Source organism: Rattus norvegicus, chromosome 3 (assembly GCF_021556685.1).
Source record: "Rattus norvegicus strain SHRSP/BbbUtx chromosome 3, alternate assembly SHRSP_T2T, whole genome shotgun sequence".
Taxonomy (NCBI): Eukaryota; Metazoa; Chordata; class Mammalia; order Rodentia; family Muridae; genus Rattus; species Rattus norvegicus.
In genome coordinates, this window is record NC_141536.1 from 107,440,976 (window position 1) to 107,460,852 (window position 19,877).

Genomic DNA, 19,877 nt, shown 5'->3' on the forward strand with positions numbered 1-19,877 from the left:
AGAATAGAATAAAGCATATACTCCTTCAAAAATATCGATTTTCTTTTTTCTTTTTTCTTTTTTTTTTCTTTTTGAGCTGAGGACTGAACCCCGGGCCTTGCGCTTGCTAGGCAAGTGCTCTGTCACTGAGCTAAATCCCCAGCCCCCTTGATTTTCTAGTTTAGATTATAAAGTTATAGAATGGAAAATTGTAACATAAATTTAGATATAATGAAGGCCACATCTCTTATGTGCAGTTATAACATATGATATTAAAACTTCAAAGACAGGTGGATCTCTGTGAGTTTGAGGCCAGACTAGTTTATATAGCAAGTTCTAGGTCAGCTAGGCTGCATAGCAAGCCTCTGTCTCAAAACAAACAAACAACCCCCCTAAAACATTGAGATGTCATTGTTGGCCTTTCAGGTAAAAGTTGGTATAGTGTTTTCTTTATTACATAGGAGAAAGAGTTCTTCAGAAATTCTTGTGGGTAAATGTTTAAAATGAGTAAAATAAATAACTAAATTAAAATAAAAACATCCCTATATTATATTAAGTGAAAGAAGCCAAATCCACATTTCCCCATTGTATGATTCCATTTATTCGATATTCAAGAAAAGATAAAAACTACAGGCAGAAGACATTGTGGTTGCCAGAGGTAGGGCTAGGAGGAGAAACTTTTTTTAAAAGACTTATTTATTTATAATATATAAGTACACTGTAGCTGTCTTCAGACACACCAGAAGAGGGCATCAGATCTCACTACAGATGGTTGTGAGCCACCATGTGGTTGCTGGGAATTGAACTCAGGACCTCTGGAAGAGCAGTCAGTGCTCTTAACCACTGAACCACTCTCTAGCCTGAAAAACTATTTTTTTCTTGGTTATTTCATTTATTTACATTTCAAATGTTATCCCCTTTTGGGTTTTCCCTCCACAAATTGCCTGTCCTATCCCTCACTCCCCCTGCTTCTATAAGGGTGCTCCTCCACCCACCCACTTCTGCCTTACTGCCCTAGCATTCCCTACAATGGGACATCAAGACTCCACAGGACCAAGGGCCTCCCCCCCAGATAAGGCCATCCTCTGCCACATGTGCAGCTGTGGTCATCCTCTGCCACATGTGCAGCTGTGGTCATGGGTCCTACCTGTGTACTCTTTGGTTGGTGTTTTAGTCCCTGATGGTGGGAGGGGTCTGGTTGGTTGATATTGTTGTTCTTCCTATGGGGTTGCAAACCCCTTCAGCTCCTTCAGTCCTTCCCCTAACTCCTACATTGGGGGTCCCTGCACTCGGCCCGATGGTTGACCAATCCACATCTGTATTGGTCAGGCTCTAGCAGAGCCTCTCAGGGGACAGCTATACCAGACTCCTGTCAGCAAGCACTTCTTAGCATCAGCAATAGTGTTTGGTTTTGGTATCTGCAGATGGGATGGATCTCTAGGTGGGGCGGTCTTTGGATGGCCTTTCCTTCAGTCTCAGCTCTTCTTTGTCCCTGCATTTCCTTTAGACAGGGAGTAATTCTGGGTTAATATTTTTGAAATGGGTGAGAAACTGATTTTAAAGGCGTTAAGATTTGGGATGTGATTGAACTGCTCTCTACTTAGATTGTGGCCTTAAATATATAACTGCATATGTGTCAAAAGCCATAGAACTGAGACTCAGTTGGTAGAGTCTTTGCCTAGTATGCATGAGTCTCTTGGCTTGGTCCCTAAAACTGCAGGCTGGATGTGGCAGCATTCCTGAGGAAGAGGGAAGAGTACCACAGACAGATTCAAGGCCATTCTCTCTGCAAAGGGAGTTCCAGGCCAGCATGAGTAGAGACTCTGTGTAGAAGCACTTGTTGTGGTTGTATAGATTAGGCATGGATTCATTTCTTTCTGACTCTACAAACCCATGATTAAAACAGCAGCAACGGGCTGGGGATTTAGCTCAGTGGTAGAGCGTTTACCTAGGAAGCGCAAGGCCCTGGGTTCGGTCCCCAGCTCTGAAAAAAAAAAAAAAAAAAAAAAAAAAAAACCAAAAAAAAAAAAAAAAAAAAAAACAGCAGCAACAAGACACGTATGATAGCACATGCCTATCCCCCCAGCTCAAGGTAGGTCAAGGCAGGATGGACAAGTTCGAGGCCAACATGAGCTACCTGGCAAGTTCCAGGCAAGCAGAAACAACAATCTAGTCTTAGAACTTTCTTACGGAAAGTTCTAAACTTTTTTCTGAACTAAAGTACAGTGTACCTACCCTTCTTCAGTATGCTCAGTCAGTGAAGGTATTGCTTTTAAAATGTGCACTTGAGTGACACCTTGCCATCTAATGTGTTATAGGAAGTGACACATGTTTGCTTTTCTTCTTTTAGATGTATATAACATCCCAAGTCTGGAGAGCATCACCAACTATTACAGGTATAAATGACCACAAGACAGACTGCTAAGTAGAGTCTATCAAAAGGAGGGTGCAGTCCAGTCAATGAATGAATAAGCTCACTTCTAACAGAAGAAATTTCTGTAGAAAGAACTTTGGATGATTTAGAAAATGAGTGTGAGTGTATGTGTGTGTGTGTGTGTGTGTGTGTGTGTGTGTGTGTGCACGTGTGTGTGCACGTGTGTGTGTTTGTATGTGTATTACAATCAGTCCTTTTAAAAAATATTTTTCTGTGCTTTTTTACTTTTTGGATTTTTCTTTCAGGTTGGTCTGACACTTCTAATTCTCCTTCTAGCTTCAGCCTCACATGCACTAAGAGCCACCATGCCTGGCTCTCTTTTCCTTTCCTTTTTAAATTTATTATTATTATTATTATTATTATTATTATTATTATTATTATTATTATTATTATTGCTTTGTTTAATAGAGTCTCACTATATAGATCATGCTGAAATGGCCTGGAACTCACAGAGATCTCCCTCCCTCTATCTCACACCCAGCCTCCTTCAATTCCTTTGGTTGAAACTGGTACATAGAAGTATTTAGATCGGAGCTTGTAAGTGGATTATTGAGGTCAGTGGGTTTTCAGAATACTGAGAGATTGCTTCTGTCAGCCTCTGGAGCGGCCACAGAGATCAGCGGTCCCCAGTGGCTGTTTGAGCCTGTCATTTGATTAATACAAACATTACGTTTTCTTTACATGTCATGAGTGTGATCTGCCCAGGCAGCTCTGTGTTAGAAGCAAGCTCTTCAGTATGTTGGGAAGCTTCGTTTGGTTGCAATGTCACTTTCAGCTCCAGGGTACTGAGGAGTTTTAGTCTGCTTTGTCGTTTAATCAAGCACTAAGTGTTCCTTAAGAGCTTTTCCCTAGCTGTGTGCTCTCCTAGATAGAAGAGCTAGTGCAAACAAATGGCCCCTGCCTTCAAGGAATTTATGTTCTGTTAAGAGAAGATGTGCTAGGCAGAGCCATTAGAAAAGAACATGAGAGCAAGGCTAATGAAATGCAGCATTATTTGGTTCATAAGAGAATCATTACAAGAAATCAGAGAAGGTAGAGGTCGTCGCAGAGCAGACAGAGAAGCCCTATGAAGAGTGAAAACGGTTTTTTTGTTTGTTTGTTTTTTGTTTTTTGGGGGTTTTTTTTGTTTTGTTTTGGTTGATTGGTTGGTTAGTTGGTTGGTTTAGAGGGTTTTTGTTTGTTTGTTTGTTTGTTTGTTTGTTTTTGGCTTTTGAGACAGGTCTCACTGGATAGCCCTTGCTCTCCTGGAACTTGCTCTGTAGACCAGGCTGGCCCCAAACTCACAGAGATTCACCTGTCTCTGCCTCCTCAGTGCTGGGATTGCAGACTCATCCCAGATGAGTGGAGATGTTTTAAGAGATGGATTATGAAATAAGAAATACCCAAGTTAATAAAGATGGAGAAAAAAAAGAGATGGATTATGGTTGCAAGTCCATTTCATTGGCTTTTAAACTTGAATGTGCACAATAGTTGCCAGGAATACATTTTTAATGAAGTGCTTTACTTCCGATTTTTGTTGTTGTGCTAGGTATTGAACCCAGAGCCTTGTGTAAGCCTGCCACAGTGTCACAAGCCTGCCACAGGGGCAGCATGTGCCTTTAGTTCCAGAGGCAGAGGCAGGCAGAATCTCCATGATTTTGAGATCAGCCTGGTCTACATAGTGAGTTCTAAGATAGACAGAGCTACACAGGGAGACACTGTCTGAAAAGAAGAAAACAATGTTAACATCAAATAGTCAGACTCTGTCTAAGGAGTTAAATATAGCTTTAAAAATGTATGTTAAAGTTTGAAAGTTTGTTTCTAAGTCGTCCCTCCCTGTCCCCAGCTGAGGACCGAACCCAGGGCTAGGCAAGCACTCTACCACTGAGCTAAGTCTCCAACCCTGTTTCTAAGTCTTACATATTAAGTAAGTTAATATATAAGATACTTAGATAAAAGATACTGTTTTTTAATAAAGGTCTGAAATTTGAATGTTCCATGTGCACCTCTGGGGATGGTGGATGTCCCTGCACGTGTCATACAGGGAAGTAAACTGCATGAAGAGAAGGGGTAAACCAAGAGCAGGTTGACTTTGCCAACTTGGGTCAGACTTTGGAGAGTTTAATGCCAGGCAGTCCATTGTCAGCATACTTAAAACACAGTGCAATCTGGGGAAAGGTTTCCAGGCAATAGTCAGTCTAACCAGCCCAATTCCAGATGCACCATAATGCATAAGGTGTGATTACATAGCAGCTCTTTTACAAAGAACATGTGACCATGAGGGTGGGTTCTACAGCTAAAAGGCCTAGACGCTACCGTGTTCTCTGAAGATAGCATAGAAGTCATCAGGCCATAAAGAACTTGCGACATCTACCCTAAGGATGGGTAATGGTCTATGGAGAGAAGAATCTGGAATAATCATTCTGAAGAATTTGGATGAGGTCTGTCCCTTCAGATAGCAACAAAGTCACCAGGTCATTAGCAACCTCCACTCTGAGCTTTCTGGATGGAATGTAGGGGTTTGATTTTCTCTTCTCTACTGAGGAAACACTTCTGTGTGTTAATGTTTCTGGTTTTCTTAGTGCTTCTCTGTTGAGTATGAGGACCTGTGCACACCCAACATACCTCCAATAGAACCCATGCTTTTTTTTATTTATTCAATAAATAATGAAAGAGTACCTACTCTATATTAACATATCCTTTCCATTCTTCACCCTCTTACTTTATGGATACCTGAATATGCTTGATACCTAAGATACTAAAGACATTCATTATTAGATATGAATCCTGTATATATCACCAATGTATATTTTAGAAATCAAAAAAATTATATACATGATTCTAGACTATCAGTTTCCTCCTAGCTTGATGACTTACCTTGCAAGCTTCCTTACAGATTGAACTTCTTTAGGCCATTTTCAAGAAGTAAATACCTTCTGTGTCTCACCATACCAAGGTTTCCTCACTTCTAATATATACGCAATGAGCTCTCACTAATATTTTCTCTCTTTTGCAGTGCTAGGTATCTGATCCAAGGCTACCTACCTACCTACCATTGCACTCACTACATTGCCAATCCTCTCTGAAGGTCTTTTAGATTATTTTATTTCATGTTTATTTAAATGTTTTGTCTGCATATATGTGTGTGTACCCCGTGCATACCTGATGTCCCACAATGGTCAGAAATAGGAGTAAGAACTACATGGAGTTGGAATTACAGGAAGTTGCAAGCCACCATATAGGAGCCAATAGCTGAACTTAGGTCTTTTGCAAGAACAGCAAGTGCTCTTATCTGCTGAGCCCTCTTGCCAGCTCCCTCACTGAAGATAGATTTGTTTTTTTAGGTTTATTTTTAAATTTTTTTTCTTTTTTCTTTTTTTCTGGAGCTGAGGACTGAACCCAGGGCCTTGCACTTGCTAGGCAAGCGCTCTACCACTGAGCTAAATCCCCAACCCCTATTTTTAAATTTTAAACCATGCATTTTTGCAGGTATGAGCCTTGGAGTACAGCTGCCTGTGGAGTCAGGAGAGTGTTTTAGATGCCCTGCAGCCGGTGTTAACAGGCTCCAGTGAGGTGCACAGTGTAGGAGATAGGCACTGAGGTCCTCTTAATCACCGAGCCATGTCTCTAGTCCCAACTGGAGTGATTAGAGGTTGATAAATAATGGTTCACTTGATTCTGACTTGTTTCTCTGTGAATGTTTAGGGGACCTTATAAGATAGTCACCACCTGTGCCTTGCTTGGTGACTTTGTTTGTTGTCCCAGATTAATTAATTTAGATGAGTTTTTAGAGATAATGAGATAAAAATGTTGAAATGCAATCTTTTTATCAAATGAAAATGTAGTTTAGTGAATTTCTCTTTCAGATCAGGAAAACTCTTTATGGAAAAGAACTGGTGTGATAGTTGGAACAGAAACTCTTTTATTTTCATATATATAAAATAATCAATTTCATACACACACACACACACACACACACACACACACACATATATGACAATTTTGTTAGGATTTAAAAGAAAAGCACAAAGCACTCAGGGCAGGCAGTCTGTAAATCTCAACAGTTGCCTAGAAGAATATGGAGGAGAGAAGGAAAAAAGTCATTCAAGTCTCCCTGGTGGTCACATACACACCTGGTAGGCAAGCAGTCACATGATGAGCAAGTGAGCATCAGAAAGTTGGGAAGCCCAGGTATCAAAAACAGCATGCACAGGTGGTTCTGGCCAGCATGGAGAGAGAGAGAGAGAGAGAGAGAGAGAGAGAGAGAGAGAGAGAGAGAGAGAGAGAGAGAGAGAGAGGAAGAAGAAGAAGAAGAAGAAGAAGAAGAAGAAGGAAGAAGAAGAAGAAGAAGAAGAAGAAGAAGAAGAAGAAGAAGAAGAAGAAGAAGAAGAAGAAGAAGAAGAAGAAGAAGAAGAAGAAGAAGAAGAAGAAGAAGAAGAAGAAGAAGAAGAAGAAGAAAGAAGAAGGAGGAGGAGGAGGGGGGAGGGGGGAAGGAGGAGGAGAAGGAGAAGAAGAAGAATGAAAAGTTGTAGGTTTCTAACTTTGGCCTGTCAGGCAGTTACTCATGGTGGGTCCTAGTAACTACACTGAGCGTTGAGAATCCTGGGAAGGAAAAGCACAGTCATCTCACTAAAGAAGAAAGTATCCCAAAGCCAGACATGGTGGCACTTGCCTTAATCCAAGCACTCAGGAGGCAGGGGCAAACAGATCTCTGGGTTCAAGACTGGCCTGGTCTACAGAGTAAGTTCCAGGCCAGCTAGGGCTAGGTAGCATAACCCGCTCTTAAACCAAACCAAAGAAGACATTTGCCCCAAACCAATAAATAAATTAATTAATGAAAAGACCTTTCATCTCTCTTTGGCATAACTTAAAATGATTCTGCCTTCCTAGGGCTGGTCTCTTGGCCAGGTGACCCACCCAGCCCAATTAGAATAATTGGTTTCTGTCCAGGCCAGGGATCTATTCTCTTGACTAGAAGGAGTTTTTTCCTTAATGACCCCTTATTCCTGGTCTAACATGAAATTCACTCTCTTTATAATGGCACTGAAGCGTGTCTGCGTTTTTAGGAAGTACTCCGCGGTGCGCAAGGACGGCTCCTTCCATTACATCCACAGCACTCCCTTCGGCAACTACTCCTTCATCTCCGTGGACGCCACCCAAAGGCCAGGGCCTAAGAGACCCTATAATTTCTTCGGGATTTTAAATGAGGTATGACTTGAAAATGACTTCTGTTTGCAGCTTACCTGGTTTTATTTTTTCTTGAATATATTTGGATCATTTCATCATCTTAAATAACCATGATCTTATCTCGGTATGCTAAAGAAAAATTTTACCGTGGCTACAAATATGTCTAGAAGCTACTAGCTATTTCAGAAGTGTTACTACTGTCTCTATGCTTAGCCTAAAAGCTGGGAAGGAAGCACCTCGCTTTTTATATTTATTTAGCAAATGTTTATTAAGTATGGATTAAATATAGGATATTCAGCAAACTACAGAGCATGTAGCTTGGTGTACTGTATGATATATTGTTAAATCCCCACAATTGCCAATATCAATTAATGGTCTATATTTTTCTAATAAGAGAACAACTGGGGGTTGGGGATTTAGCTCAGTGGTAGAGCCCTTGCCTAGTAAGCGCAAGGCCCTGGGTTCGGTCCCCAGCTCCGAAAAACAGAAAAAAAAAAAAAAAGAGAGAGAACAACTCAAGTATTTTGGCAAGGCTAAGTGAAAAGCTATCACTTATAAAAGCACATGTGAGGGGAGGGGGATGTTTGCCCGGAAACCGGGAAAGGGAATAACACTCGAAATGTATATAAGAAATACTCAAGTTAATAAAAAAAAAAAAAATAAAAGCACATGTGAGAAGCTCTTGTTATAGTCTTAGTATAACAGATGCCAAGACCTTATTTGAAGAGCACATTCTTACATGAGACACACGTGCCTGTTTATAAGAGTATAAAGTAATATGATCAAGAAAGTCCCTGAGGAGTGGTTCAACTACTACTGGAGCATATGGCAGTATAGAAACAGCAGGATTTGCCAAGGACAGAAAGAAATTCAGAGTTATGTGAAGGTTCTATAAATGAGGAACACAGGAGAAAGTTATGTCATATTTCCCGTATTTGCCTTTAGTGAGCTGATGAATTTATATTAAAAATTTGCTCTTAGAGTTTTGAAGATACAGTGCCCAGACCAAGTACATAAGCACCAATTGTAATGTTACCTAATGCAGAATCCCTGGTCTTTGTAATTATTTTATTATTTTAGGCTTATTTATTTTGCCTTATGTGTATGAGTGCCTTGCGTGCATGTTTTTATGTGGACCATGTGCATGCAGTGCTCTTGGGAGTCAGGAGAGGGTATCAGATCTTCTGGAACTGGAGTTACAAATGGTTGGGAGCCATCATGTGGGTGCTGGGATTTAAACTCACATCCCCTGCAAAAACAGCCAGTAATCTTAACCACTGAGCCATCTCTCCAGCCTCGGAGTCTTCCTAGTCTTATCCCAGTTTTACCAAGTTAGAAATCATGAGGGTAGGGCTCAGAAATTCATTAATGTAAACATGTTACAGATAATAAAAGTGTATATTATATGTATATTATATATGTGCAAATTATGTTTTGAAATCGATGTCACAAGATGTTTTATATATAGTAAAATATGTTCATTTTAAGTGTTTGAAGAATTTACAAATGTGTATGTTATTATAACTTTCATATAATCAAGACTCAGGACACGTTACCACCCTAGAAAGTTTTCTTGTAGGGTCTGTCTTTACTCCCATGGTACAAGCGATTGCTTTCTGTCAGAATAGTTTTATTTAAATTTTAGATACATGTGATCATACAGAATGGACTCGGGTTTGACTTCTTATTCTCAGTATGGTGCTTCTGAGATGCACGTACGTGCCTATGTCCATTAGAACTTCTTCCCTTTTTACTGCTGAGTAGTGTTCCATTGTGAGGGTATATTATACTTTGTTGGAGTTTCTGATGTTTGACTAATATGACTAGAGCTGTTAAGAACATTTAGACTTGACTGTGGATGAATAACATATGTGCATGTTTTAGCATTTTGGTAGTAGCACACAAAACTAAAGAGATTAGTTGTCTCATTAAGGGGACGATTATTCTCCTGACATTGAGATCAAGCCCAGAGTCTCATGCCCACTATGAGGCTAAAGCTTTGCCCCTGAGCTACATCCCCAGCCCTGAAAAGATCAACTTAGTCTTCGGTTTTTATAATCAACCCCAGGTAGTGCTTGCCCCATATGCTACAGTCATTAGAATCAAATGAACTATAAAGTAAGGGAAAACAGTTGCAAATTGATGGAGATCCATTTAGGTCATTACCTTGTAGAATTGGGGCCACGGAGATAATGTGATTATTGTTATAAACTTTAGAAATGCTTAACTTGTTGGCATTGGATTTTAACCTGAGCCCCAATTTAGAGATCCTTCTATTTTCTCTCCCTTTTTAGAAACAGATGGAGGAACTCTTATCATTTTCCAAGAAAAGTAGTCAGAGCAACCAGACCATTTGGTTTGGCCACTTTACAACATCAACGATCCTGTCTCCATCCCCAGGGATCCGGACCGTAATGGGGTGAGATGGATCTGTAGAACCAGAACTGGTTATTTCTGGTTATTTCCCACTGCTGAGTCCACTCGCTTTTCAGAAGAGACTTTCTTAATTGTCTTTGTTTGTTTGTTCTGCTTGTTTTTCATTGTGTAGTTCGGCTACAGCTTATCTGTGTGGGCACCTCCATACGCTCGGTGGGCTGATGCCCGTTCTGCACACTCGCCACTTTACAGGCACGCTGGAACTTGAAGTGGGAGACTGGAAAGACAACAGAAGGTGAGGAAACTCCCTACAGGTGAAACTTACACAGGTTTGCTAAAATAGTGACATTTTCTTACTAATATGACAGGTGATCCCAGGAAAAATTGGTGATAATTGTTTGTTTGTTAGTTTAGAGGATAGTTCTCACTATGTGGCCCAGGCTAATCTTTTAATCCTTCTGCCTCAGACTTCTGCATACTGAGATGACAGGTATATAGCAACCCTAATTCAATATTTGTTCTTTCAAAGTAATGTGTATGTCTCAATTTCTTTACTTGTTGCTGTGGTTAAATACTTTGACAAAATTACTTCAGGGAGAAAGAGTTTCCTCTGGCTCTCGGGTCAGGGGATGACAGTCTATCATGATGAGGAGACCAAGGCAGCTGCCGTCATGCCCACAATGAGGAGGAGAGTACAGAATGCTCAGCTCTCTTCCCTTCCGTGTTCCTTGATTCCAGCCAGGGCATGGCGCCCACAGTGGGTGCGGGGGCATTCTTCCTACTCTGCTTAGCAAAATCAAATATTCCCCCACCCACAGGCAAGCCTACAAACCCATCTCAGGTGACTCCAGGCTCTGACAAGCGATTAGTATGTACTCGACAACCATTTCCAGTATGTAAAACTGGTTATAACAGTAATTTTTGGTTAATTACTTTTTATTCATTCATTTATTTATTAGTTGGTTTTTATGCGGCAGGGTTTTTCTATGTAACCTGGCTGTCCTGCGACTCACAGGTCTGCCTGCCTCTGCCTCCTAAGTGCTAGGATTAAGGGCGTGTGCCACCACATCCAGCTTACTTTTATTTTTTAATTAGATATATTCATTTTATGTGAATGCTTTGCAATGTATGTATGTGTGTATATGTGTTTATGTATGTATGTATGTATGTATGTATGTATGTATGTATGTGTTTAGTGCCTGCCTAGGTAAAAAGGGGGAACAGATCATCTCTGGAACTGGAGTTAGGGATGGTTGTGAACCACAATGTGGATGCTGGGAACCGAACCCAGGTTGTCTGCAAGAAGAGCAAGTGCATTTAACTGTAAATGTAACTTTTATTCTCCTGCTGTAATTGTTGTCTGGGAGGCTTACTACCTCCATCTGCTAACCTAGGCCTACACCCGGAAGCTTCCAGCCTGTGTACAATCCAATCTAGGCCTAGAATGTTTTCAGCCTCTGAGACTTGCTGCTGAACAAGCTCACCGTTTCTAGTTCTTTCTGAACTCTACCTGGCTGGTTCAACTCAGCTGTTCTGGATCAAACTCCTCTCCCAGCTGACTGATTCAGTCTGGCTTTTCTCTCTGCCTCTGAATTGCTCTGCATGGCCTCAAACTAACTCTGGAAATCTGTTCTAACCTTCTGGCCCCTCATTCTCTAACTCGTTCTTTCTTCAACCTGCCTCTGTAAAACTCTCCCTGTAAAACCGCCCCCTTCTCCCTCTCTGCTGCTCTACTCTCAACTCTACTGTACTTCTCTCCACAAACTCTACTGTATTCCTCCTGTACTGCACTCCCTTCCTGTACTGTCTGTCTCTCCCTTAAGTAGCTTCTCTTTCCTATTCTGTCAAATCTTTCTCTGATTAGTCACTTTTTCTGCCACTCAATTAGACATCACTTTCAAACTGGGCGCTTCCTTCTACAAACTAACTTTACCTTCATTGTTGAGTGCTAAGGGTGTGTCTGTTTTCCGGACAGAGGGATTAAAGGTGAGTGCTAAGGGCGGAGCCACACCCTAACTAGAAGCAGGTTCGCTCTCTTCAGCCACCGTAGCACTGATTATTATGCCATGTAAATTCTAAGACACATTCATTAGAATGTAGGTTTGTTTGTTTCTTTTCTTGTGAGGAACACTCTCAATATACACAGCCCCTAACTAGCCTGATACCAGCTTTGTAGACTGGGCTGATCTAGACATTGTAGTAGTCTATGTGCCTGTGCATCCTGAGTGCAGGGACCACAGGCTTACACCACCATGTTGGCTTTTTCTTATTCCTTTTGTTTCTTTGTTGATTTGGTTCATTGGTTGGTTTTTGTTTTTGAGAGAACATTTCACTCTGCAGCCCAGGCTAGCCTAGAACTTACCCTTTAGCCTAGGCTAGCCTCAAACTCACTATCCTCTTGACTCATCCTTTCAAGTTTGCTGATACAAACCACCACAACTGGATTACTATATAGTTTTAAAGTCAAGTGTTAACAAGAATTGTGAAAGATTTTAACAATAACCAATCTCCTCATTAAAAACATTGTATTGGTGTAGGCCGGTTTGTGGCCCAAACTTCCAGATTTACTGGGGCTGGAAATTTTTTCCCTTGAATTTTATGCCAGACATTTTAGTTATTGCTACAATAGTAATTTAAGTTCCTCAGATAAATAAGAGTTCATATTTGATGTAGCATTGTCAGTGGAATGAAGAATGACAGATCTTAGACTTATAATGTACGCCTCAGTTTCAAAACAGTTGTGAAAGTACTGTCTAAAATAAAGTGAACTAATTTTAAAACATTTATCTTTAAAATCAAAGAGTGTAGGCATTGTTCTAGCTTCATCACCTCAGTCAGATCCCAGATGATCAGACAGGGTGAAGGATAAAACAGTGGGAAAGAGGAGAAGTAGGAGCAACCTTACCTTGTATCAATTCATTGTGTTAAAGGTCCTAGTTTTGTGGGTTTATCTCTTTATCTGTGTTTTACTTTCAAGCACCACCCCCCTTTGAGAAAGGGTGTCATGTAGCCCAGGCTATCCTTGAGCTCACTATCTGGCTAAGGATGACCATGAACCTGATCCTCCTGCCTCTACCTCCTGAGTGTTGGGATAGCAGGTATGTGTGTGCCTCACACCTGACTTATGCAGTTGGGGAGCGCAGAGCTTCCTGCATACGAGGCAAGCACTGTACCAACTCAGTCTCATCCTTAGCCCTCCTTCAAGCTTAGAGTAATAGTGACTAAATTCCCTTATTCTCCTGTGGCCTCTAGGTACCGGATCTTTGCCTTTGATCACGACCTCTTTAGCTTTGCAGATGTAACCTTTGACAAGTGGCCTGTGGCTCTTATCACCAATCCTAAGTCACTCCTCTATAGTTGTGCTAAGCATGAACCACTAGAAAGGCTCTTCTATTCCACACACATAAGGTACGTCTTAATGTTTCAGAGTCGACTTTCAATCTGATGTGGATGAAGAACAAGTTGTTGTGATTGTTGTGGTATGAAAGCTAGGGGATGGGGCTGGGGATTTAGCTCAGTGGTAGAGCACTTACCTAGGAAGCACAAGGCCCTGGGTTCGGTCCCCAGCTCCGAAAAAAAGAACCAAAAAAAAAAAAAAAAAAAAGAACCGAAAGCTAGGGGATGTCCCACTGTTTTTTTCAACAGCCCAAACATAAAAACTGTCCCCTGTTTCATTTCCATCCAATCTGTATGTATATATATTTACATATATATGCATATATTACACAGACACAGACACACACAGCTTGGGAGATGGGACTTGAACCCAGAGCCTCATACATGTCAGGCCTGTGTTCTACCACTCTTTCTAGCCCACCCCAAAACAGAGTTTGTTTAAAAGCTGATGAAATCTATAAAATCATCCAGAAACTCAAGCCAATCATAATTTTTGTATATTTTATTCCAGCTTTTCTATTCACGTACGTTTACTCTGTTATAATCATGACTTACTACCTTATAATCTACACTTATTTATTTATAAGTATTAATTTTTTACACGGTTAGGGATAAAATCAGGGTCTTCCATGTTATAGTCCTCAACAAAGTGGTACAGGCAGCCACAAATATAAGCTCAAAGGACAACCCTTTATTTCAGCCTGAGATGAAAGGGCAGGCTCCTGCTACAAAGAACTTGAGGACAATGGGGTTAGTAAAGCCCAAACCCGCAGAAAGTTACACCCGAACAAGAGGGTCAATGTTTCAAAGCTTTCGGTTCAGTTCATTAAGACAATGGTGGGCCTGTGTGGATTGTCCTGCTCAACAGGGTATGCTCCATGGGGCCGGGAGCAGAGGGAGAAGCACAAGCGGGAGTTAGCTGAAAACAGTAGACACCTGATACTTTGCGGCGCTCTTTATTCCTGTGAGGGGCTCGCTCTGCTACAAGGTTACACCTCAGTTCTGCATGCTCTACTTTTTGAAATTTGTATCATCAGAATTTTTGTTCGTTTTGCTGAACAACTGCCAAACAAGCAAAAGTTGTATAATCCTGATGAAATTCAAAATAAAAATTATGTATGAATTTGGTAATGGTTATTAATAGAATTCTAATGAGATTTTTTTTTGGAAAAAATCTTTCAAACATAAGATCAACTTTAAAATATATATGTATGTACTTTTAAAATTATATATATATATATATATATATATATATATATATATATATATATATATATATATATATATATATATATATAAAATAGTTTTTCAAGACAGGGTTTTACTGTGTAGCTCTGGTTGTCCTGGAACTCATTCTGTAGACCAGGCTGTCCTTGAATTCACAGAGATCCGCCTGCTTCTATATTAACTCTCAGGGAGCTCGGTGCTGGGTGCCCATTTCTGAAGAGCTTTCATTAGCACTCTAGACACTCCTTCACAGGGGCTTCCATAAGACACGTCTTTATCACTGTCATCAGTGGGCACAGTCAAGCAGATTCCTTTCTTCTTTGTGCACAGAGAATGGACCACAACTTAACCACTTTGTTTTATTTATGAAATGTCAGGATTGCTCTCATTTAAGGATGAACATCTGGTAAAAGTAGGTTCTACTTATGTTTGAATGATTGATGATTGTTTTCTTTCTTTTTTGCTTGCATTGTTTTTTGATTATTGGTTTTGTTTTTGAGAGGCAGTTTCTCCGTGTAGCCCTGTGTGGCTCTGTGTAGTCCTAGAACTCACTCTGAATCTATACACCGGGCTACCTTTGAACTCAGAGACCCACCTGCCTCTGCCTCCTGAGTGCTGGGATTAAAGATGTGGGCCACCGTGACTTGAATGACTTCTTAATAGTAGTGTTGTAGAAGTGGGTAAAAATTCTTAGGAGATTAAATTTTTATTTATTATTTTTATTGGGGGAGGGGCATGCCAATGCCATAGCATAACTGTGAATATCAGAGGACAACTTTGAGGAGCTGGTTCTCTTCCTTCTACCGTGTAGATGCTGAGGTTTGAGCTTATGTCACCAGGCTTGGTGAGAAGCCCTTTACCCACTGAGCCATCTCAGCACCCCTCTCTTATGAATGCTGATGAAGATTGCCTGATTACTTTTTTATTTTCTAGAATTAAAAATATTACTGCCCCTCCCCCAGACATGGTCTATGTAGAACAGAATGGCCTCTGCCTCTAGACTGCTAGAATGAATGGGGTGTCTAGGCTACCACATCTGGCCTATCGATCACATTATCACATTTTTAATGACATCTGGATATCTTGTGCTAGATGTTACTGAAAGGCCTGGTGGCCCCGCTCTGGGTATGGCTTTGCTTTTTTCTGGCCAGTATATCAGGAATCAAATGAATTATAGGCTTGACATTAATTAACAGGATGTGATATCTATTTCATATTCTATCTCTAAGATTAAAACTAGGAATTCAGGAATCTCTTCAGAAAGAATTTTTGGTCTACCCTAGGTAGATTTATCAAAAAAAAAAAAAAACCCCGATTTTTCTTTCTTAAAATAATAATAATGGTTTTAGGGGCTTGGGATGTAATTCTGTGGTAGAACACTTGACTAGCATGCTCTTAATACCACACACCCCCCAAAAAAAACCAAAATAGATGTTTCTAATTTTTTAGCAGTTCATTGCCAAACTGCCCAAAGCCCCTGCAGTAGCACAGTGTGGCTCCACCTGCATTCGTGTCCTCAGGCTACAGTTGCATTGCTCTCCTCTGTAAACTCAATGTCCTCTACCTAAAATCATGCATTTTATATATGCTCTTATTTTAGAGTATTGGCCTTTTCCTTATCCCCCATCACTTCTGTCACTGTTAAGATTGATGGAGGTGATATAGGCCAGGCTTCTCATTTGTCTGGTCCTATTTTCATACTGAAGTGGAACCCTAGAAACTACAGTAATGGGACACATACCATAGAAGTATTCGTCCAGGTAAGTTAGTCATTGTTAGTTTGTTGTGTCAATGCTTGGGCTCTTGCCACGATGAACTCTGATTTGTGTTTACTGCTAGTCAATTGGTAGGCAACAAATCTGATAAACAGTAAACAGAGTTTGAGTGCAGTTTATTTACATGTTCTCTTGGAAGCTATATCTTACCTATTTTATGTGTCCAGGCAGAGAAGGCTGCGTGATGCAAGTATGAGGGTGAGAGGACAAGTTGTGGGGCTTGGTTCTCATTTAAATATACCACGTGGGTCATGAGGGTCTACTCAGGTTCACTTAGTGACAAGCACCTTTACCCACTAAGCCTCACACTGGCCTCAGCAGTTTTCCTTGTTCCTCGTGATTTTTCTTCCATCTTTATCCCCAGGCAATCACTAATCAGTTTTCAATCTTACATGTATAATTTTTAAAAATGAACCTGCTAAGTCCTGGCGAGGTGTCAGACATGTAATTTTAGTTACTCAGGAGACTTGAGGAAAGATAACCATGAGGTCAGCCCAGGTATATAGTAAGATACTATCTCAAAATAATTCAATCTACTGAATATTAGATAGATAACCTGGTTCTTTCACTCATTGATGTTAAAGTTCTGTCCTTTTAATACACCACACTAGAACTAGTAACTGTAACTGTTATTCTCCTGATGTAACTGTCCTCTCCAAGGCTCACTGCCTCTTTCTGCTAACCTAGGCCTAGTCCTGGAAGCTTCCAGCCTCTGTACAATCTTATCTAGGCCTACAGTGTTCTCAGTCTCTAAGACTTTCTGCTGAATAAGCTCACCCTTTCTTGCTCTTTCTGAACTCTACCTGGATGGTTCATCTTGCTGTCCTGGCTCAAACTCCTCTCCCTGGTGACTGATTCAATCTGGCTTCTCTCAGTTTCTTCTGAATTGATCTGCCTGGCCTTAAACTAACTCTAGTAATCTGTTCTGATCTCCTGGCTCCCTCTCTTTCTCTGTGTTCTTCTGTCCTCATCTGGGTCTAACTTGTTCTCTCTCTGCAACCTGACTCTGTAAAACTCTACTGGTAAAACTGCCTCCCTTCCCCCTCCTTTCCTCCTTTGATTCCTTTCTCTTAAGTAGCTTTCCTTTCCTTTCTCTTCTCTTCACACACCCTATTCTGTCAGATCTTTCTCTGACTCATCAGTTAGATGTCACTTTCAAGCATACTAACTTTACCCTCCCTGATCGGGACTAGCGTGTGCTAATTGCATGTCTGTATCCCCCAGAGGGATTAAAGGTGTGTTAAGGGCAGAGCCACACCACAACTAAAAACAGGTTTTTCCAGTAAATAACACAATCATGGGGTTCACAGTGTGATCAACATCCTGCAGTAGATAGGCCTGACTGTGTGTGTGTGTGTTTGTGTGTGTGTGTGTGTGTATGTGTGCATATGCATTTGTTTGATTCAAATCAGAATCCAAACAAGGCTCACATAATTGCAATTAGCTAAACAGTCTTCTAATTAGCTAATTAGTCTTCCATTTCTTTTATTGTGTAAGTCCTCTCCTCATCCCTGACTTATTGTCCTCTTCCTTACCTTATTTTGTAAAAAATATTTTCTATGTTCATATATGTGTATGTGGTCTTTATGTATGTATGCAGTATGCATGTGTGGGCATGCATGTATATGTAGTTGCCTATGTGTGTTCATGCATGTGGAGGCCTTTGGTTGATGTTGGGGATCATCCTTATTTGTTCTGACATCTTACTCACTGAGGCAGGGTCTCTCAATCAAAGCCAGAGTTTTCAGGCATGAATGGTCTCCTTAGCTACCTGGAGGATTCCATTCCCAGCTTCTGAGGTGGAAGGCCGCCCTTCCCACCAAGAATTTACATGAGTTTTATCTGAGCCCCAGTCCTCATTCTTGTACACAGGGATTTCAACCACTGAGCCACTTTCCAAACCCTTGCTTTATTGTTTGGTTGCAGGGTCTCTCACTGAACTGATATGAATAAATTGGCCAGCTAGTGAATTCTGAGACTCAGCCTCTCCTCTTCCTCCCCTAGGACTGGGGTTACAGATGTATTTGTTTGTTTGGTTGGTTGACTGTTTATTTATGTGTATATGTGTTTATATCTGTGTAAGAGTATGCCAGCATTTGCACTTGTACATGCACAGAGGCTGGAAGAAGGCTTGTCAGAGGAGTTAACAGGCATTTGCAGGCAACCAAGCTTGTTATATGAGTGGGAGGATCTAACCCCAGTCATGACTGTATCAGCTCTACAGTCCATTCCTGGCTTTTTGCATGGATTCTGATGATTAAACTTGGGTCTCCATGCTTCATCAGTAAGCATTTTACCAACTGAACCATCTCTCTGGCCATTTTCTTATGCTCCCCCTCCTCTTTCTCCTCTTCTTCCTCTTCTCCCTCCTCTCCTTCCTCCTCCTCTTCCCTCTCTCCTTCTTCTCCTCCTCCTCCTCCTCCTTTTTTAATGCAGGCTCCCACTGCCTCTGCATCTGGAGAGGTGGGACTAGAGGTGTGCACCATCACACCTGGCTCCCTCTTGCTCGTCTCCATTTTCTCTCCTCCTTACCATCTGAGCCCAGCACTGCTTCTGGGCTGTGCAGCTCCTCAGCCCCGCCTCCTCCTTCAGATCCAGCCTTCTGGTTTAGTGTGGGAAGACAAGACAGGTTTTCAAGCTCAGGAAGTCTTTGTTGTTGAGAAACTGTACATAGTTATATAACCAGAACCAGATACCTGTTTAAGCATGGTTGCAGTTGCCTCCTGGTTGTTTTCCTAACTAGGATTCTGCTGGAAGGAGTACGAGTGCTCACCACATATTTTCTGCTCAGGAGAATACTCATCTCACATTTGACCCTTTGGCATCCTTTATTCTCCTTACTGACCACTACATCGTGGTGAGTAAATTCAACTGAATGTTACTTGTGTCTGTGTGTTTGTTTGTTTCTTTTTTTACTGGATTTGGTGAATGCAGACTTCTAAATATTATAGTTATATGTCAAGAAATCTAAACCTTATAAAATCAAAGCTATTTATTTATCTATTTATTTAGATATTTGTCTAGAAAAATAAAATTCTTTGTGTGTACGGATGAACATACCAGGCCCATGTCTGTAGGTCAAAGGACAACTCACTAGACTTGGTTCTCTCCTTCACCCTGTGGATCCGCACTAAGGCCTGAATTCAGGTCATTGAGCTTGTTGTCAGGTGACTTTATACTGCTCAGCCTTCTCACCAACCCAGACATTTCCTTTTCTTTAAAGATTTATTAATTTTCATGTGTACAGATATTTTATCTGCATGTATGTTAGTGTACCATGTGGATGCCTTGTTCCTTTTTAAGGTCAGAAGATCAGATCCTCTGGAACTAGCATTTGGATTATTGGAAACCATTATGTGGATGCTGGGATTCAAACATGGGTCCTCTGTAAGAGCAGCCAGTGCTCCTAACACCGAGCCATCTCTCTAAACCCCAGGAATTCGTTTTGACTATTTTCTTACTTCTGTGTGTGTGTGTGTGTATGTATGTGTGTGTATTTAGCTTTTATTGATTTTTTTGAGGCA

The 19,877-nt window shown here is 40.9% G+C and overlaps 1 protein-coding gene across 7 annotated transcripts in view; it reads left to right on the forward strand.

The window, feature by feature from the left end:
- Tmem62 (transmembrane protein 62) overlaps positions 1 to 19,877 on the forward strand; it is a 34,263-nt gene that overhangs the window by 2,206 nt on the left and 12,180 nt on the right. For 2 of the 7 annotated variants that reach the window (XM_087652016.1, XM_087652018.1), the window contains exons 4-10: positions 2,330 to 2,375; positions 7,459 to 7,600; positions 9,874 to 9,998; positions 10,128 to 10,250; positions 13,208 to 13,363; positions 16,179 to 16,338; positions 19,145 to 19,210. In XM_087652016.1, the coding sequence (XP_087508142.1) occupies positions 2,330 to 2,375; positions 7,459 to 7,600; positions 9,874 to 9,998; positions 10,128 to 10,250; positions 13,208 to 13,363; positions 16,179 to 16,338; positions 19,145 to 19,210 (818 nt within the window). 7 annotated transcript variants of the gene reach the window in all.